The following is a 21,948-nucleotide window of genomic DNA, read 5'->3' as shown; positions in this document are numbered from 1 at the left end:
GTTCTTAGTGGAACAACAAGTTGAACTACTGTCATTACTGCAGCAAATCATCCGGTCTTACTGTACTGTTGGTCTTAAGCTGTCACTCAGATAAACTGATGTGTTCATAGACTCATTGCTTGCAGGTAAGCATTGAGAATCAAGATAGTTTTGTACAAGCAGGCTCACACTAAATCAGATATTACGTACACAAATGACACGTCAAAACCAGTTGTTATCATGATGCCATCTTTACTTGCTGACATAAGTAGATGCATATGACAATATAGTGTTTCGATGCACGTATTTCATGGCTTCAAATTACTTTAAAATTAATTACACGTCATGTGAAGATACTGCAACACTTCAAATGACAACATATACTGTACGATACACAGCAAAGTGATTACGCTCACTGTTGGCACATCAAAAACATTTTCATTTCATACAACAAATAGTGTGAGTACCAGTAATCAGTAGTCTGTTATAAAACAATGTTATTTACTGCACAGTAAAGGCAATACTTGGGCCCTACTGCATCATAACGCTCTTTAAAAATCCCTTAAATCAGTTCATAGCTTCATATTTACACAGGCATATTCATATATTTTATGCACAATTGAAGATAACGGACGAGAAAGTCAGGGTTTGGGTATAAACAGATTTTGGGTTTTGATGCTATTAAAAGACAAGGGTTGAATCGATTGATAGATGTATCATGTGAATAATTTAAATATGTGCTATTTACAAATTCACCAAAATGTGAACCCTTGTCTTTGTTCCATATTGTAAAATGTTTTTTTTTTTACAATATGGAGTCATGTCATTGACTGCTGAGTAAACATGAAGTCATTTCAAGACGTGTGTTCAGATAAGTTGCGATCATTTTGTCCTTAATTAATTACATTATCATCATGTGGTCTAAAATGTTATTCATTTGATGAAAATATTAATAATCATCGGTGGTGCCCAAAAAGCGGTTGTGAAATCTATGGCTCCTCTTGTGAGTCATCCATATCAGAGTGGTGGAGAGCAAGCTTAGTTATTTCTGTCAGAGAGAAATCTAAAGTGTGCATGGTCCCAAATATGTAAGCTGTGAGTGGAACCGTTTAGTCATAGATCAGTCATCCTTAAGTCGAAACAGAATGAGGGCTAAAGTCTGTGATGGGGACATGACGAGTCTATCCGCTGAAGAACATCAGACCCACTGAGGCTTGCAAATCCCTTTGTCTTTTTTTCTCTCCCCCTCTGGATGATCTGCTGCCATCTAGTGCACCGTCCTCTCTTTCTGTCTCTGGTAGTCTGATGGAAGCACACATGGCCAAACAAACATTAGAACCCATACAAATAATTCAGGAGTAGGCTACTACACACATATGACATAATATGATCAGCCAGCCTGGCTATATGTACAGTAGTAGCTTGTATTATCTTTGAATTCTGATTAAGTGGAGCAGGTGAGATGCAGTACTTACTATAAGGAAAGAAGCGAACTCTCATCAGAATTTCTCGAGCAGTCTTCAAAATCTCTACAGCCTAAAAAAGGGGGGGAAAAACAACAGTCCAGCCGAAATTTAGATGCACATTTTTGTTAGACATAATTAAATAATGTGTTTGTGTGTTCTGCACATTGTCCGCCTTGTTTATGAAGACTTTAAATTGTTATTTTTTTGCAGTTTTGTATTTATAAAGATGGCCAAAGGCCCAATAATTTGATGACCGGCTGAGTCTCCGGAAGGAGACCCAATTAACCTGCAATTGAGTCTCCTACAGCAACACTAGGAGACTAGCTGGTCATCAAAGTATTGGCTCAGGAATGCGACAAAAACAAAACAAAAAAATCTCCATGAATTCTCCTTTAACCAGCACGTCCCAGTGAGATGTGACTGTGAGCAATAAAATATACTGGCTGGCAACACTTTGTGCCATTATTATATAGACCTTCCACCTGTGCGAGGTGGTTTTGCAATGTGCCAGTAAATTCATGGATGCACTTGTTTGCATAGTATATGTCTTTACTTGAAAACATCCCATATGCTCTTGTCCTTTTAACCTCAATTCCAAGACCAGCTCCAATTAATCCCATCATCCACCATTCTTAAAGTAAACCATAGGACCCACTTTTGCGGACAGTCGATTCACACGTATCCAAACGCCTCACTCTTTTGCGTTCAGCAGGCACAGGAAGAAAGTCTATGTTGTCATAATGACTGTGTAGCCAGCGTAGGGGCGGCCATAGCTGAATCATGGGTTCAAGGGTATAGAAAGGTCCCCGGTTCACTTTGAGTATACAGAAACGCATCACTCTTTCGCTTTTATAGGCGCACTGTCTTTAGCCTGAGTACTCTGGTTCTCCATGAATAACATAGGTTATCTATTTCTGATTCATAATGGATCATTTTGATGCAAAGTGACAAGTTTGCATGCCTGCGATAGCATGCTTGATGAAGGTAATACATCAATTTCAATGGGGACCCAATCTACAGAAAACAACACTCTTCTGGCAAAGTGTTCTGTGTCAGTGAGTTACAAATTCACCATGCAACATCTTAAGGAGACATCCTATTGGATGTAATACCACTTTTCCCTTACCCTTGAGTGTTCTATGTCCTGAAAGTCCACCTCGTTGACAGAAAGCACCTGGTCTCCCTCTTGCAGCCCAGCCCTGTGAGCGTCTGAGTCTGGAACCACCTACCAAAACAAAACTCAGTGAACGAGACAACACAATACTGAGTCTAAAAAGTACAAAAAACAATCGTGATTCCAGGTTAACCCATTTAGACCGGGAAATAATCTCTGTCGTTTTTAGATTTCTTTGGCTATTCAAAAATAGCAGATCTACAAGCTCATAGCGCGCGCTATGAGCTTGTAGATCTGCTATTTTTGAATAGCCAAAGAAATCTTAAAATGACAGAGATGCGTCTCCGGATGGAATGGGTTAACATACACATAGGCCTGTCACAATTATTTGGGATAGTCGCAATTATTTAGCATAATAATAAAACTGCCATGATCGTGACAGTCCTACATACATACACACCTTAGATATGAAGATTCCAAGCTGGGAGGCCTTGCCTCCACGGATGTTGAAGCCAAGCTGAGCCCCCGGAGGTTTCTTCAGTACGACGGTACGTGGCAGGAACTGGGTGAGCTCATTGTTGTAGTCAGGGTGGTGCACTCGCTACACACAGCAGCACAAAGAAAACATTACTGATAACAGTTGAATAACATATTGAATGGTTTGGAATTGCCATGTTGTTGTTTTTTTCAGTTCTAAAAGATGCATTATTTTGTATCTAATGGCATTTTTAGGTTTAAATGTATTTTGCACAAGCAGCACTTTGAGAATGAGTGCACTTTAGGCTTAAGTTAGTTACTTGCATTGTGCACTTTTTAGTTACATTTAATTCATTATAATCTTGTGTTATTACTTTGGATCATTATTTTTGCCAGTTAAACCCATGTGTTGTGATATGATCTACTGGACAAAGATTTCAACACAAGGTTGTTGTTTTTTTAAATCAGCTTCCGCAACTTAGTCATACTTCTCTTTTTTTCAAAACCTTTATTTTCCAAGTTCCTCCCAAAAACTGCAAGTACTTAATTATATGAGATTGTTTAATAAGCCTGTGCAGTACAAAACAGACAGGAGCTACGAGCTAGGGGTCTGGTCCCATAGATAGACTATCATAATTGGGGGCCTTTATTTTCAGTTTATTTGATAGGCTGACAGATGAGCTGATTGGTGTGCTTTATTCATTACTTTATCATTTTATGTAAGAGGACCTCTGTCACTTAAATTCCTAGGTTGATTTTATTTTCATCTATTTATAAATGATCATTTGTTTTACTGTAATTATGCTGTGACAAACAATTAAGGTGGCAATGCAGACCTCCTGCGGGGCTATCCATGCTGGTGGGCTCTCATAGGAAGGCAGGAACACCACTGGGAGCTGGTAATCATCATATGGAATCTTCTGGTCCATTCCGAGGGTCTCTGCATTATTCAACAAAACAGCACAATGCCATTATTAGCACGTCACATTCACAACGCTGTTAAGATACCTTATGACTGCAGGTTGGTCACTCACTCACTAGCTAAATACACCCGAAAACTCCATACAAAGAATAAAACATGCACAGACAATTAATTCAAATGTTACACCTGGAAGCTCATTGTTATTAGCTGCAAGCTAGCTGCTAGCTGCTGTTAGCTTGCTAGTTCTGCTTTAGCAATGGATGCAGTTACTGCTAAAGCAGAGCTAGCAAGCTAACAGCGATAGGCTGCCTAGTATAGGCTGTACTAGAATGTTATGCGCTAGCAGTCACTTTTATATTATCTACATTTTTTTGGGGCGAAAGAGCGTCACATTCTATAATTTCTCCACTGCTATCGTACAGTGATAATAAATAACCAAAGGATAAAACAACAACGTCACCGGTGTTGTGGAACCACAGCTGAGCTGGCTGCTAACGCCACAATTTGCGCATGTGTAAATAACGACCAATGAAGTGACGTCTTCTTTTTTTTGTTGCATGGATGATGCTCCGATATATTTGATCTCTATGATGATACTGCCTCCTACAGTCCAAAACACAATGTGCAAATTGCCCCAATTGCCCAATAACGCACTAGTAAGTAGGCAGGCTACACCAACCTGTGGGTCAGTACCCCAAGGGGGGTCCCCACAAGAATTGTGGGAGAAGGGGGCCGGATGACAGTGACCTTTTTAATAACAAAAAATACTGCAATTTCTGCATCAAAAATAATCAACAAGCTATACTATAAAAACTGGTCAAACATTGGCCAAATGTAATTGTTAACTGATTGATTGATTGATGTACTTTATTTAGTAAGACATGAGAACAACAGTACATGGAAGTACAAATTCACAATACAAGGTCTACTAAACTGGAAGACTCATAAAAGCACTGAGCTTGTTTCAAATGAGTTCCCCATGCACACAAATCATGATGACATATAAGAGACAGACAGATATACACAACTACTATAGAATGTCATACAATCAGTTTACAGGTTACTGGTATGAAGAGTGAGAAATATGTACAAAAGGAGAAGGAGAGAGGGGGGGTAGGGGGGTAGGTTAGGTTAGGACTTAGACAGGGGCCATTTTCCAATTGCAGCCTCCTGAAGGTGTATCTTTAGGGCTGTTTTGAAAGAGAGTAGGGTTTTACACTCCTTTACTCCTTTTGGTAGGGCGTTCCACATTTTTGATGAATAGCATGAGAACGAGTTACTTCCCTTTGTTGAGCCAAAAAAGGGTTGGACAAGGTTTGTGGAGCTGCCTCTGGTATTGTGATCACTCATATATTAATTCATCATTAATTCCTGTAAATTAATGGTGAAGTCACTATATGACCTTAGTGGACATGTATACATTCATTTATCTAAAATACAACCAAGAAAACATGAGAGAACTTAATACAATAAGTTGAATTCTCTCTGTGTCAGTGGGAAGCAGTACATTTGTAGGCTACTCCTTTCTCTGAGTGAAAGGCACTGGTTAGGTTAGCAAAAGGTAGTCAAAATCTTTAGTAGGGTAAGTGATCTTTTTTTGTTAAAATAAGTGCTGAATAGCTCCCAATCTCTGGTTGGCCACTCTAACCACAAGGCCACTGCCTCTAACCTATCTGCCATGCAGCTAGCGGACTTGGCAACACTGATGACAACTTGTTTTTATTGGCGGGTGGCTATATGTGTCTCCTCTGCCCCTCTCCAGTTTGTCCCTGTGTAGCCCCTGCCACCTCTTCAATTTTGCCTTCATTCACCAATCCCCTCTGCCAATCTCCCCCATCCCCCTGGGACCACGTTCCTAACCTACTCCCTGCCCTGTTCGCCCTCAGTGGACTCACCTGCAGGTGCCAGCTTAGCTGTGCTGTGTTCTCAAACAAGCTCAAGAGTAAGGCTAGAGTTCATTCCTAGCCGGTTCATTGTCGTTTGTTGCCTGTTATGTTTGCCGTTCTGTGTTTGCTTTAGCTCTTCTGATGTAAATTTAGAGTGATGTTTGTGTTTGTATTCCCATAGTCCTTGTGTGTGCTTGTGTTGTGTTTTGTATTGTGTTTGTATTGTGTTTAAAGTCTTTAAAGACTTTAAACACAAGAAAGGAAACCAAGTAATAATAATAATAACTAGAAAAAGTGCTCCTCGGAGCACAACTCTCCGCTGTTGGGAATGTTGGGAATGTTCTATCTGTATAAGTGTCCTATCCGTCCTGTCTGTATAAGTGTCCTATCCCTCCTGTCTGTATAAGTGTCCTATCCGTCCTGTCTATGTAAGTGTCCTATCCGTCCTGTCTGTGTAAGTGTCCTATCCGTCCTGTCTGTGTAAGTGTCCTATCCAATTGTTACAGTATCCGCCATTTCTCAACCATTTCGTGATTGTTCCTGTCTTACCTCACTCTTACCAGACTTGTGTTGGGAATGTTGGGAATGTTCTAATTCTTATGTTCTAACTGTCCTATCCATCCTGTCTGTATAAGTGTCCGATCCGTCCTGTCTGTATAAGTGTCCTATCCGTCTGTATAAGTGTCCTATCCGTCTTGTCTGTATAAGTGTCCTATCCGTCCTGTCTATGTAAGTGTCCTATCCCTCCTGTCTGTGTAAGTGTCCTATCCCTCCTGTCTGTATAAGTGTCCTATCCGTCCTGTCTGTATACTGTAAGTGTCCTATCCGTCCTGTCTGTGTAAGTGTCATATCCCTCCTGTCTATGTAAGTGTCCTATCCGTCCTGTCTGTGTAAGTGTTCTATCCGTCCTGTCTGTATAAGTGTCCTATCCGTCCTGTCTGTATAAGTGTCCTATCCGTCCTGTCTGTGTACTGTCAGTGTCCTATCCGTCTGTGTAAGTGTCATATCCCTCCTGTCTATATAAGTGTCCTATCTGTCCTATCTGCCAATTATGTATCAGCCATGCAGCCATTTCGTGATGGTTCCTGTCTTACCTCACTTTGACAGTGGCACAGACACTGTCAAAGTGACGCCATGTATTTATACAGTATTTCACCGTATTGTCACGTGTCACGTGAGGCTTGACCAATCGGTGTGTCATACTTAGAAAGTGAAAACAATACTCTCCTGCGGAGAGTAATAATAGCTTGAATGTATATAGCGCCTTTCATGAACCCAAGGATGCTTTACATCAAAAAGTAGGACATTAAACAATCGTTTAATGTTCTAGTTGGTTTCCTGCGTTTGTCTGAGTCCTGAGTTCTTGCAATTGGGTCCTGTCCTCGTGACAGTGTAACGATTAGTTGTATTGAAAATACAGTATATGAGCTGTATAGAGCTTGTATAGAGCTTATATAGCGCCTTTCTAGAACAAGTTACAAAGTGCTTTACAATAACAACAGTTAATATACAATACAAATCAGAAATTAATTGCATAAAAAGTACAACAGTTCATCATAATATAAGAAAAAGCTGTGCGATTGAGGTGAGTTTTTAGTAGAGATTTGAAAGAGGACACTGAGTTTGCCTGCAAAAGCCCGGTAGTGTTTCTATGAATGGTCTTACAATAACCATTCATAGAAACACTATGGACTAATCCTCCACAGCTCATTATGCATTCAGTACAGCCCCAACCAATTCATCAGTCAGACAGCACCAGTCCAACCATCAGTAGACGTTATCTCATTTTAACAGAGTTTTGTACAAGTGTGAGCATGTCTGTCTGTGACAGTTACTAGGCGTGAGATGAGTTTCCCAGAAGTGTCACAAATTTCACTGTGACTGTCCCTAAAAATTGTAGTTCGGATGAATTTTCAGTGTTCACCATCATGAAGTTCAGTGATAGAAACTAGCCTACAGCTGTCCTCGGATTATGAGTCAAGGACACCTGGGCATGGACATGTAAAAGGCTCCCACGTCCCTGGCATGGCAGGTAAACTGACTTTTAGCCAACTAACAGCGCAATAATTCACCTGTACCTGAACAGGATTTACAGTACACATACATACAATTAATATATTATTTAAGATTTCCCTGCATTTCACCTTCTTTCACCTTCACCTGCATCTCAACAGGATATACAGCACAGGAACACTCAAAGCCAACAGCACCATGATTAGAAATAAACAGACAGAGCTTCTAATGATGTTGTTTTACACTTGCTCTTTGGATTTCTCCCCACAGAGTTGATGGGCCCATGGCATAGATGCTAAGAGCACTCGCTCCTTTTTTTTTTTGCTTGTGAGCTTGGTTGCAACATTTGCCTGCAATAAACCTGTTTCCACATAAAGTCCTTGTCCTGGTCATGTTTCCTTCGAGATTCAAAGGAAGGACTAAGGAAGCATGTGGAAGCAAGTTTTATTTGACTGGTTTTAAAGAGTGAAAGTTGTTAGAGAATTTGAGAATCTCAAAGGAAATGCCAGGACTCTTTTTAAAATATATTTTTGGGCCTTTACTGCCTTTATAGTACAGTGGAGATTGACAGGAAATGTGGAAAGAGTCGGAGAGTTACGCGTGGCAAAGGTCCACGGGGCTGGGGAATGGAACCTGAGACTTGCTGTCAGGCTGCATCAGCACCTATATGGCCTATAATAATAATAATAACTTTATTTATATAGCGCCTTTCTAGAACAAGTTACAAAGTGCTTTACAATAACAACAGTTAATATACAATACAAATCAGAAATGAATTGCATAAATAGTAACAGTTCATCATATAAGAAAAAGCTGTGCGATTGAGGTGAGTTTTTAGAGATTTGAAAGAGGACACTGAGTTTGCCTGCAAAAGCCTGGTCGCCCTTTCTGACAAGGCGAGACTTTGGTACCGTCAAGTAGGGCACTTTTTTTTTGCACTGGCAGATTCGTCTGGTTTCCAGGCTATGCCTTAACCACCAAACATGAGAGCGAGTGGAACTGAATATTTAGACTCTCTACCAGTGGTCAGAGAGGATGGAGAACTGTATAACCAAGGTGAGATTAAAACCTGTCTACCAGCCATTGCTGGTGTGCAGAGGGGAAGTCCTCATCTTTTCTACTCTCTCTGCGAGTCTGCGACAAACCTCCCGGAACACTTGGACCTCGAAGTATATACTGTTAGATAGTGTTTATGTAGACGTCATATAGCATTGTGTGTTTGGACCCTAAAATATGAAGTGTTTACCAAATGTCGTGGGAGAAAGAGGTCTGTGGAATGTATCACGTTTGGTTTGGAGTGCCCGGCCAAGCCAGATGCATTATCAAACCCCTAAGCTCTGAAATAGTGGTCAGGAACTGATTCCCTGGTAGAGTATTTTATTTGCAGTTTCTTCTCTGACTGCCAGCAGAGAGACTGGGATGTCCACTTGCCCTGAACCTATGATCAGATAGAACTGTGATACAGAGGTCTACACATTGCAATGCCGTCGCTCTCATGTTCAGGAGAGAACTTCGTAACAAATGGACAGGGCCGTGCTGTGCTTGTGAAACTGTCCAACATGGATGGTATCCTTCCTTATATCGGATAAGAAAAAGAAAGTCTGCACACTGTTCTCAAGCTCTAAAAAACATCCATCCATCCATCCATCCATCCATCCATCTTCAACCGCTTATCCGGAGTCGGGTCGCGGGGGCAACAGTTCCAGCAGAGAGCCCCAGACTTTCCTCTCCTGAGCAACATTAGCAACTTCCTCCTGGGGGATTCCGAGGCGTTCCCAGGCCAGTGTGGAGATGTAATCCGCCCATCTGGTCCTTGGTCTGCCCCGGGGTCTCCTCCCAGTGGGACGTGCAGCGAGGACCTCCATAGGGAGACGCTCGGGAGGCATCCGTACTAGATGCCCGAACCACCTAAGCTGGCTCCTTTCCAAGCGAAGGAGCAGCGACTCTACTCCGAGTCTCTCCCGGGTGACCGAACTTCTCACCCTATCTCTAAGGGAGATGCCAGCCACCCGTCTGAGAAAACTCATTTCGGCCGATTGTACCCGCGACCGTATTTTTTCGGTCATGACCCACACTTCATGACCATAGGTGAGAGTAGGAACGAAGATTGCTCGGAAGACCGAGAGCTTTGCCTTCTGGCTCAGCTCTCTTTTCGTCACAACAGTGCGGTACAGCGACTGCAATACCGCTCCTGCTGCTCCGATTCTCCGGCTGATCTCCTGCTCCGTCCTCCCCTCACTCGTGAACAAGACCCCGAGATACTTAAACTCCTTCACCTGGGGCAAAGCCTCATTCCCTACCCGGACTGCACAATCCACCGGTTTCCTGCTGAGAACCATGGCCTCAGATTTGGAGATGCTGATTTTCATCCCAGCCGACGCACACTCGACTGCGAACCGATCCAGTGAGAGCTGAAGGTCCCGGACCGATGGTGCCATCAGGACCACATCATCCGCAAAAAGCAGTGACGCAACCCTTACCTCACCGAACCGTATACCCTCTCCGCCACGACTTCGCCTTCGACCTTCTAGGTCTTCATCAGGCAAATATATTTTTATTATTTGCCTGATGAAGACCTAGAAGGTCAAAACGTTGGATAAATAAAAAGTATTTTTTTTGGAGCTTGAGAACAGTGTGCGTACTTTCTTCTTGTTATCCTTGATTCTTCCCTTGATGTCCAGCACCTGGCCTAAATGCAGGCGTGGGATGTGCACACATCCCTCTCTGTGTCAAAATTGGCTTAAGAAAGAACCGGCGGGCCTTGGGCGGACGTGTGGACCAAGTTGTCACGCTCATGTCACCATGACTCAGCAATAACCATATTCCCAATGCAGCTACGCATTGGGAATGCGTAGCTGGAGTGTGTTGTCTAACCTCAATGTGTCGTCATGGCATCAGACGCAAACAAATCAGTCTGTATATGGGCACAAAAGGGGCATGCCCATATATGGGCATATACTGATGACATCAGGGATCTCCATATGGGCATAAAAGGGACAAGGACTGATAGATCAAGAGATCTTCATATGGTCATATCAGTCGGATCGGTGGTGCAACGTAGGTGTAAGGGCCCGTAGCGGTCTGAATCTCTAGTATTATAAACATTGGCACTTATAATAACCGGGGCACTTCAGGGGCCAATAAGACTTCAGCTGGGGCTGATGCCCACTGGCAGGCCAATATTAATCATGAAAAGTATGATATAACATTTTTCTTTTCTCCAGTGGACATTTTTCATACATTTGCTACTAGTCTGGAGTATTTGTGTTGTTACAAATATATACGTCCCAACAGGTTTGATTGATTGATTGATGTACTTTATTTAGTAAGACATGAGAACAGCACATGACAGTACATAACAGTACATGGAAGTACAAATTCGCAATACAAGGTCTACTAAACTGGATAGCTCATTAAGCACTTAGCTTGTTTAAGATGAGATCCCCATGCACACAAATCATGATGTGTGCATGGGGGTTGTAGGAGGTAGGTTAGGTTAGGACATGGGGTAGGTTAGGACTTGACAGGGGCCATTTTTGAATTGCAGCCTCCTGAAGGTGTATCTTTAGGGCATTTTTTAAAGTGAGTAGGGTTTTACACTCCTTTACTCCTTTTGGTAGGGCATTCCACATTTTTGATGAATAGCATGAGAACGAGTTCATTCCCTTTGTTGTGCCACCAACACATTATCACATTATCGAAGGGACCGCGTCACCGCAATGGAAATGGGAGTTAGAATTTCAAAGGAAACTGTACCGGTTCACCTGGTTGAGTCATCATTAGCAGGAAATGTGCCCATATCAATCGCATGTGCTTGCTCATACATATGTTGCAATGAATCAGTTAACATGAGTTTAATGTGGAAGGTTAAGAGAACAGAATAAGGGCAACCATGGGAAAGGAATGGATCCGTGGTTCTCAATCTTTTCTGAGCTCTGGACCACTAGCATATCTCAGTTAAATAATGACTGTTAAGGGCTTGATTGAATTCACCTTGAATTAACAAATTAAATTAAGGCCTTAACAGTCATTATTTAATTTCAAGCTTTTTCCCCCACACCATGCCCATATCCCCCCTCCCAACACAACAGTGGTCCCCAGGTTGATTCTCAGTCAGGGTGGTGGTCCCTGGTTCATAATCAGTTGAAACCCCATGCTTTAAGCCAATGGGGAGACAGCCCATACTCTGAACAGCGGTCTCGTCATCCCATGGCATTATAACTAGTAGAGATGGTCCCCCCTCCCCCCTCTACACACACACGGTGCAGGTGCAGGACGAGAACTACTGGTCTCAAAGTGAAGTTGTTAACGGATTGGGGCAGAACAAAGCGTAACGGATCGGGGCAAAACAAAGCTGGTAGTGGTACACATGACGTGTCATGTCTTGTTTTTTGAGGCATTGATGGAACATAGGGCTGAGGGAACATAAGGCTGAGGGAACATAGGCATGGTGACCCCATTTTGACGACCCTTTGCCATAGATAATAATTTCAATGAATTGATTGATTGATTGAATACTTTATTAGCAGTTTGCAAAAAAGAAAAAGCACAGGAAATAGTAGGCTACAGTTCAATACAAGGTCTGCTAAGAGGATTATACCCAAGAAAGCACTATGACTTGTTACCATTGGGAAACCTGAATGTCTTCTATAATTGATATAGAAGACATCCGGAAATAATGGTAGATGTTTAGATTTTACTGCTATCTCATTTTGCCTCGCTTCCAGGACAACTTAAGTGAAAAGTGGCTCATCTTACCCGCTCTATTGATGATTTGAGTACAATGGACCACAATGGAATTCAAGCCCATGGGGCTTTTTGTGTTATCCTTAGCCATGGTTCACATGACGCTAGGCTGTCACAAGCATGTTTCAGGGCTATGTTATCCTTTAAGCCAGTGGTTCTCTCATAAGAGAAGATTTTTTTTACGGCTCTAGCAGTGATTCTCAACCATTTTAATTTCAAGGACCCCCAGTTTGACATGCATTAGGGCTACATACCCCCATTTAATGGCATTTATATCACTTGGACCACAATTTATATTGTAAAATCTATGTCAATTTAACTCAGAGTTACAGACCCATAAGGGTCCATTTGGTTCCTAACTATCCATCATTTAGCTGGGGACCTCCTGGAACTCCCTCAAGGACCCCTAGGGGTCCCCGGACCCCACTTTGAGAACCAATGCTTTAAGCATCACGTTTTGACTGTACTACTTGTAGCCTACTGTTACCAATCTGGTTAATAGTATTCAACCAATCAATCATTATCAACCAACTAATCAACCAATCAACCAACCATTTATTGATTTTATCAATCAATAAATCAAACAATCAATCAAATCGCATCATTTCAACCATTCCATCAGTTCAGTAGACTTCCCCTTTCTTGCTAACTAGGTTTTGCCTCCGCCCCTCCCCCGTGCACTGACTGCACCTCGTGAACTGAACGCACACTCAGTCGCACACCCATTCATCAGAGCCATTCACATGCCGTGCACGGATTTACTTTTCAAAAGAGTAGAATGGATATGAGAAAGTGAAGGCAAAGACCGTTCTGGATCCACAGGCTCAACTTAGGCGAAGAAATATCTGTGGTTGGTTGGATAGAAGCTGCACCTGAAGGACATCAGAGCGACGCGGCGTTTTCAGGTCAATTGATATTAAGCTTCATTTGGTTGTTTCTGCCAGGCATATATTTAGAAACAGAATGTCAAAAACAGATGGAGAGAGCGAGTCAGGGCGATGCAGACACACACAGGGGTGGAAAAAGTAATAAAGAAGAATTCTTAAGCAAAAGTATTAATTCTGCAATGTATAAATATTCTGTTACAAAAAAGAAAAAAAAATACTTGAGTAAAGATAGAAAAGTATTGGCATCAAAATGTACTTAAAGTACCAAAAGTAAAAGTACTCATTACGCAGAATGTTCCTTTTCACAAGTGTTCAAAATGTATAGAAATCTTTTGAAAATAGCAGATCTATAATAGCCGAAGTAGGCTACATGTGTGGTTTATGCATGTTTTGTAATAATCAAAATCTACATAGTAACTAGTAACTCAAGCTTTCAAATAATTGTAGTGGAGTAAAAGTACAATATTTGCCTCTGAGATGTAGTGGAGTAGAAGTAAAAGTACTGAACATTTAAAATAATCCAGTAAAGTAAGAGAGAGAGAGAGAGAGAGAGAGAGAGAGAGAGAGTGAGAGAGAGAGAGAGAGAGAGAGAGAGAGAGAGAGAGAGAGAGAGAGAGAGAGCAATTAAACTGAATAGAAAATCTGTTGCACTGTAACTTAATTTAGAATATTAATCTATTTTCCATCAGGGGGGGGGGGGGAATGTATGATCATGTCCAATGTCTCAGTTTATCTTATCAGCTTGTGTTTAAAATGAAATTATGAGGGTTTTTTTTGCCATTGTGGCAAAAGGTCATCATGGATGCAAGTGCATAGGATGACAATGCTGGTATAAAAAGAAAGCACACTTTTGATTGATTGATTGATTGATTGATTGAATACTTAATTAGTCAGAAATGTAAACAGCACGTGCTACAGTAAGGCATTAAGGCTAAAGGAGAACACAAAAAAGTCCTGCAGACTTGCTTCCATTGTGGTCCTTGACGTCAACAAACTCACAATCACAACACTGATAATGAGTTGGGTGAGGTCAAAGTAAAAGATACACATTAATTTCATGAAAAAAAGAACAATGATAATTTGTTAAAGCCTTGGGCTAAGGCTGTCAAACATTGTATGCAGAACACTTTGCATTGTGTTTCACGTGTTAACTTTCTCCCATGCAGCAACACATAGACATTATTCAAGAAGAGATGAACACTGGAGCAACACAGACAATTTAAGCCTTTTATTTTTAGGTGCAAGTAATAATTGACTGACGTTTCGGTCTTTCGACCTTCCTCAGAGTCATGAGGAAGTCTTGAGGAGTCTTTGTTCTCACATTAATTATTCATTCATCAAGTATTTGATTAACTTAGCTTATCTCATTTTCATTTTGCAAGCCTATCTGCTATTGACATTCATAATGTAGGAAATGTTTTGGCAAAAATATGAATTTTGGGAGTAAAATGGCTATTATATTTCAAATCTTGACTTGGCCTGTTTCTTTAATCAGATATCAGTGTGCCTTGCCAAATAGCAACTAGAGTAGGCTACTGCGTCATGCATTGAAATTTAACGGACTTGTTGTCGGCATCAGTTTCTGTTGTGCAGTGGTGGAAGATTTATACTTGGGCTTAATTAAGTAGCAATACAACAGTGTAAACACACTTTGTTACAAGTACATTTTGCATACAAAATCTTACTTACGTAAATGTTAAAATCAAAATATACTTATGGTAAAGTATTAGGCTATTTATGCATTTCAGAATATGTTATTGACATTAATTAATCATTATGGTGTTCATCACTTTAATATTGAAGCTGTAGAAGGAGCTCATTTTAATTAATAGCCTATATAATGCTGGGTAGCTTAACCTATAAATATATTATACTTTATTAGTTGATATACAATTGGTATTAATAATCAATATCTGCAAAGTAACAAGAAACTAAAGCTGTCATGTAAATATAGTGGGTTAAAAAGTATAATATTTGCCTCTGAGATGTAATGGAATGTAGCACTCTAGTACAGTATAAAGTAGCCTATACAAATGGAAATACTCAAGTAAAGTAAAAGTGCCTCAAAATGTTGTATAGTAGTACCCAAGTAAAAGTATAGTTACTTTTCATTACTGGTAGTGTATGCCACATGAAATCTGTAAGAAAGGGGAAGACTGTTTGTGTGACCTCCTCATTTTGTATGACTGCAAAGCCCAAAGTGTGTACAGGCCACCGCAAAACCACAACAAGACCACAACAAAACCACAGCAAAGCCTTTGCAAATAGGTTTTTAGCCCTACATGGAACCCTATTACAGTAAGTTACATCTTAAGCTTATACATGGGAGATTTTCACTTCACATTGTGTCACACACTTGTGTCACAACCCCAGTATCAGTATCAATGTTTACCACTGAGTCATCATTACTGTATTACCATCTTCACGGGGAACTCATTTGAAACAAGCTCAGTGCTTTTATGAGTCTTCCAGTTTAGTAGACCTCGTATTGTGAATTTGTACTTCCATGTACTGTTGTGTGTCTTACTAAATAAAGTACATCAATCAATCAATCAATGTGACATGCAATACAGTAATGATGACTCAGTGGTCTTCTGAGATGTCCAGGTAGCACTGGCAACTAAACTCCTGTAGTGAGCCAAGCTTCAATCAGTTTTATCCATGTTCTTCCACTCCTACAGACTACAGTTCATGTTTAGTCCTGTTCAAACATGCACTGATTTTGGTCACTAGTAGTCAGTCACCTAATCTTCACGGACAGACAGACAGATACACCTGTACAGATCAAATCAAACTTTATTTATAAAGTACATTTAAAACAACAAAGATTGACCAAAGTCAATAGATAGACATACCTGTACAAATAGCAGTAATACTAGACAAAAACATTTCCCCTATAAGTTATTGTCTTAATCTAATAACAATACTTAGCTTTGAAGTTAACTTTGTATACCTGCAGGCCTGGTTGAGTCTTAAAGAAACTCACTTATCCTTAGGCTAAGGTGTTGGCAAAATGTTTGAGTGCTGGCTGAAAGCCATATCATATCAAGTCAAACAAGAAGTTGAAGTTTCAACATCAGTCTTCAATGAGTGTACTGTAATATTTACTTTCTTTTTTATGTGTTGCAACAGGTTATGGATGTAAAATACATTTATCTTGCCTGTTCCTGTTAATTGACGCAAACTATGCAACTGGGATTTTTTTCAGCCTCAACCTGTTTATCAAGCCTTCATGCTAGCCTATCATTTAGTTACAATGGCAATAGTTTCTTTTTCAAATGTATGCACAATTAATTGTCATTTTCTCCAACTAGTAACATGATATATGTCCTTTCATAACTGCAGTGGTGGAAAATGTACTCACATCAATACTGCAATGTAGAAATACTTTGTTACAAGTAAAAGTACAAAAGTATTGGTATCAAAATGTACTAAGTACAAAAATAAAAATACTCATTATGCAGAATGTCCCATTTCACAAGTTTTCAAAATGTATTAAAGGTATAATTTTTTTTTTTTTTAAAGCAGATCTACAAGCTCACGATGCAACACATTGTGAGCTTGTAGGTCGGCTATTTTCAAAAGGCCGAAATGTATATAGGGCTGAAGTGGGTATAATGCATGTTTTGTAATGATAATCAAAACCTACAAAGTAACTAGTTTTCAAATAATTGTAGTGGAGTAAAAGTACAGTATTTACCTCTGAGATGTTGTGGAGTAGAAGTAAAAGTACAGAAAATTGGAAATACTCCATTAAAGTACAAGTACCTCAATATTGTACTTAAGTACAGTACTTGAGTAAATGTACTTAGTTACTTTACACCACTGCGTAACTGTGTGTACAAATGGAACCATATGGACCCTTACGTGTCGATGTAGTTCCACTGAGGATGTTATTGTGTAATGACACGCCCCATACCCCAACTCCACCCCCCTCCAACGAGGTACCCCTCCTCATTACCCCACTCTTCTCGTGCCTGTCTCTGTGTGTGACCATCCGCTGTGAGGGAAAGGCTCCATTAGTGTGACTTAACACTCTGGCCTGTCTACACTTTCCTCTCAAAGACCCTGTGGTGTCAGCCATTGTAACATGTGCCAGTGGCTAAACCCCACCCTCGCACAGAGACTACAGATGGATTTTTATTGAGCAGGGACTGCCCTGGTAAGCCAAGGCAAGACAAGGCTGTTTGTATAGCACAATGGCAATTCAATGTGCTTTAAAATAGGCATAATATTAGCATTTTGTACCATATTTGTGGTGGCTATGGCAGACTATTTCCTTCCCACTAATGTATTTGTTTGTTTGTTTCAGATTATTATGCACATTGTTGATAAGATGTTAATTATTGGTGTCATTCTAAATGTTGTATTTTGAATCCATAAAAAAATATCTCAATAGTTGGTAGGAGTGCTTGAATAATAATAATAGCTCAGATTTATATAGCGCTTTTCTAAGTACCCAAAGTCGCTTTACATAAAGAAAAGGAAGGAAACAACTTTATTAAAGTGCATGAAATCTAAAATAGGGTAACTGCCTAGAATGAAAGGTACATGTGGACAGGAGAATCAGATGCCTTTTAGAGTACAGAGTTCCCTGCATTAATTATGGATATTGAAATCTTTGAGAGAGAGAGACAAATCGGGTGATAGCGACCTATCAGTCATCCTGTTCTCCAAAATATCAAAATCGGTGCCTTGAAAAAAACATATAGAACTAGAGAAAGTGCTCCTCGGAGCACAGGTCTCCGCCAGGTCAGGTACGTTATTGTGGCCTCCTGGTGGCGCTATAATAGGCCAATGTGAAAAGGGTGCCATTTATTCTTAGGTCGTTCACGGCAATCAGACACTGCAGTCATGATTTGAGGCATTTTGTTCCAAAAATGTGTTTTGCTAAATTAGACCTGCTGGTGGCGCTTTAACAGGCCAATTTCAAAAAGGGTGGCATTTCTTCCTTGGGCTAGTGGGAATGTGTTTGTGAAATTTCACGGAAATTGCAAGCTGCGTTCATGATTTGAGGCATTTTGTTCAAAACGGACCAATCCTGCAAATTTTGGAAGCGAACCTTAGCCAATGAGGATTGAATATGGGAAATCGGACAGATCCGTGTTGATCACATGACTATAGAGATACTGTGTACCGATTTGCGTGACGTTTGGATAAAATCTGTAGGAGTAATGTAAAAAAAGGGGTTTTGCACAAATCGGCCTCCAGGTGGCGCTATAAGAGGCCCATGTGAAAAATTTGAGGCAGAGGTTCTGAATTGGCATCCAGGGAGTGTTTGTGCACAGTTTCGCAGCGACCGGGCCAACGGTGCCAGAGATTAGCTGCTAACACACAGACAGGACACACACACACACGGACACACACACACACACACACGGACACACGGAGGGTAAAACATACTCTCTCGCCATGCCTTCGGCCTGGCGGAGACAATGACCTCTAATTGAACTTCAGAGCAGAGGAGAGGAGGAACCTCTTTCCTCACACAAAGTTTTCAGAGAAACGTGTTCTCCACACGCACGCTGTGATTTTCACCTCATCCACCGGCAACCTGAGCCTATCAGGTGTCCAGGCTACACAAGACACTCTGTAAAATCCTGCTCTATGCGTGTACAAACAGAGCCTTTTTTGTCCACTATTGGAGTTAAATTAACACTGAGGATCTACTGTGCTCTTTCTTAACAGTGAATTAGGAGAGAAGAAGCGATGTCAACAGACAGCAGCTATTGCATGGATTGCTGCAGGGGTCTATGTAGGGGTCTATATAGCTGCAGCTGGAGGCAGAGTGAAAAGGAGAAAACAGGGACTGAAACGGAGACTGAGAAGAAGAGAAGGGTAAGTATTTATTGCCATGAATGTGTCCGGGGTCAGATTACTTTGAAATGTAGTCGGTTAATGAATACAATTATATGGCAATGTTTGTCATTATTAATGTAATCCCTTGGATTACAAAGACAATTTGAGGCTACTTATCTACTGTAGTAGGGTTTCACAACTATTTCAAAGTAAACCATTTTTTTATTTTAATCAAATATGTAATAAATAGTGAAACTGGGCAGAAGTCGGCCATCCCACCCTTGACCCAAAATTGCGTTATAAAACAAAATGCCAGACGCCAGAGGATAAATTCAAACATTCTATTTGGTCAGTTCCATCTTGCCCTCATCTTCTCATCATTACGTAAGGGTTAATTTAACCAGAACATTTTACCACCTATCTCCACTTCCATCAGGCTCACAGAGGCACAATAAAATCACAGAGAAGGCCATTACATATCGCATGAAGATACAGTATGGCACTGCTAAGCACAATGAGCAATAAAGACAGAGTATGATATAAAACATATTTTTCCACCACAAATCATCATGAATAATGGTGATGAATAATGGTGATCACAATATTACGTCCAACGACGACGAGTCAAATCACCGACACTGGTGCCAGGAGAACAACCTGGCAACAAGACCAAGATGCTGATTGTGGACTTCAGGAGGTCGAGGAGAGAGCCCAGACATTTTGCTGATGAAGGCCTGAGTAGCCAAAACGTGTCCGTTTGTCAGAGACTGCAGCTGCGGTAAATACAAAAATGAAAAGAAAAATTATATTATGAGCGCAGACTGTTCCTTTATAGGCAATTTTATAACAGCACCATTGAGAGCATCCTGACAAGCAACACCACCGCCTGGGAACTGCACATCTCTCGACCGCAAAGCACTACAGAGGCTGGTGCGGACAGCCCAGCACATCGCAGAAGGTGGGTTTCCCTCCCTCCAGAAATATACTCGAGAAAGGGTGTGTAGCCATGGCTGAGACAATCATCAAGGACACTCATCACCCCAGCCACAATCTGTTCATAACTGCTGCAACCACGGCCAGAGCGATACTGGATAATCAGAAGCCATAACACCAGAGTCCAGACTTCTGAACAGTTTGTACCTGCAGCAATCAGACTGCTGAATAAGCACTATGCCTAGTTGCCATGCAGTATTGCCTTTTAATCAGACTGTGATTTTATACCTGATGCTCTTTTTATCTATGCCCACTGTGATATTATAAACCTGCTACTTTTGTATATGTTCCCCCTCTCTTTTCTACTTTCTCTTCCCTTTTTACTGCAATTTTGATAGCTCGCACAAAGAATTTAATCCACTCTCTTACTTTAGCACTTAGAGATTTGTTTCAAATGTAAAGTGCAATATAAATGTATTATTATTATTATTATTATTATTACTTTGTACCTGATTACATTTTTTTATTTGGTTAAGCAAAATAATTGGGATTATCATTCTAGCCAAACTCGTGCAGTCCTATGTCAAAGGTCAAAATATTTTATCAAAGAACATACTGCACATATGAAAAGACGAAAATTAATAAAATGCTTTATTATTCAAAGTATAGAACAAATTTGTACTTAATTATTGCGAAAAAACAAAATTGACCCTGCTGAGGATTCAACTATTTAATTATGCTCTTTAAGAATGTGTTAGATACACTACAACTATTCAAGTCCTGTGTGAGTCCTCTCTCATTATGTTTCTGTCTTTAAGGTTGTCCTGAATATGTAAATTATAACTACTGTATTATTCAAGAGAGAGCCATTTAGTCATTCGTCTACGTTTATCAGCTCACACCAGTTATAGCTATTATATGGAATGGAAACTCTAAATGTTAGACTTCACCATTGGAATATATGTAAACTTCAAAACTTTGAATAAAACTACATTTTTATGAACAGTTTATTGCATATTCTTCTAAATAGGTTACGCTGATGATATTCTCATTGATATTCAGAGTACATTTATTTTTTGTGTGAAAAAAAATGATCTGTCGATGTGTTGTCAGTTACCACCCAACCTTGAATGTTTATCTGATTGTACTGTGACAGGATGAAATGTTAATTTTATCTGCTGCTGCTCTGTGTAGCAGTAAACACTTGTATCTGGTGTTTGTTCAGCAACCTATTCCAGATGGTTCACAACTCAGACAATAGATCTGAAGCCCTCACTGAATAGGGGCGGCTTCAGGGTTTTCAGTTTTTCATGCCCTAGAAACTTTACAAAGCCCCTGTAATTGGGAATTAACATTCTGCCGGACGAAATGCAGTGGTAATGTAAAACATTTTCCCAGCTCAACTACTTTTTTGTCCTCCGAAATGAAAGCTGCCGTTAGTGCAGAGGAGAAAAGATATTTTTGTAGAAAGACCGTTTTTCCAAACCTGTTGGGCAAAGACAAGCATCATAACCTGAAGAAGGGATTGTGTGAAGCAGTGTTTAGGAATACATGTGCCAAGAACGATTTATAACCCTACAGGCCTTAACAGGCTTGTAGGGGACTCATCTGGAACAGACTTACAAAGGGGTGGGCGTTGATGGGGGTGAGAGTAGGTACATAGTAAAATCCAGAGTGTCAGGTCTATTTTTACACTCAGAGTTTACCAGATGAACCCTACAGTAGC

The 21,948-nt window shown here is 40.5% G+C and overlaps 2 protein-coding genes across 4 annotated transcripts in view; one reads left to right on the top strand and one right to left on the bottom strand.

The window, feature by feature from the left end:
• Positions 1–211: 211 nt before the first annotated feature.
• Positions 212–4,476, bottom strand: pdzd11 (PDZ domain containing 11). Of its 3 annotated transcripts, XR_014602856.1 has the most exons (7): positions 4,419–4,476; positions 3,873–3,976; positions 3,020–3,160; positions 2,572–2,670; positions 1,455–1,515; positions 841–1,281; positions 212–809 (listed from the first exon to the last, which is right to left on the bottom strand). XR_014602856.1 is itself a non-coding variant. In XM_084086043.1 (6 exons), exons 2-6 carry the CDS (start codon positions 3,963–3,965, stop codon positions 1,247–1,249), a joined length of 429 nt encoding a protein of 142 aa, XP_083942169.1. In that variant the 5' UTR covers positions 3,966–3,976; positions 4,419–4,476; the 3' UTR covers positions 212–1,246. The 3 variants fall into 3 exon arrangements, 2 of the variants coding, with proteins under 2 accessions (XP_083942169.1, XP_083942170.1); XM_084086043.1 differs by having other exon boundaries at positions 212–1,281; XM_084086044.1 differs by lacking the exon at positions 4,419–4,476 and adding an exon at positions 4,324–4,359 and having other exon boundaries at positions 212–1,281.
• Positions 4,477–13,308: 8,832 nt separating this feature from the next.
• Positions 13,309–21,948, top strand: part of gdpd2 (glycerophosphodiester phosphodiesterase domain containing 2) — a 17,325-nt gene continuing 8,685 nt past the window's right edge. Inside the window, exons 1-2 of the mRNA XM_084086000.1 lie at positions 13,309–13,508; positions 19,179–19,328. Coding sequence (XP_083942126.1) covers positions 19,200–19,328 — 129 coding nt within the window. The 5' untranslated portion in view covers positions 13,309–13,508; positions 19,179–19,199. The remainder of the gene's footprint in view (positions 13,509–19,178; positions 19,329–21,948) is intronic.

This window comes from Gymnoscopelus microlampas (genome assembly GCF_963454915.1).
Source record: "Gymnoscopelus microlampas genome assembly, chromosome: 18".
NCBI classification, from domain to species: domain Eukaryota; kingdom Metazoa; phylum Chordata; class Actinopteri; order Myctophiformes; family Myctophidae; genus Gymnoscopelus; species Gymnoscopelus microlampas.
This window is presented reverse-complemented; position numbering and strand designations above follow the sequence as displayed.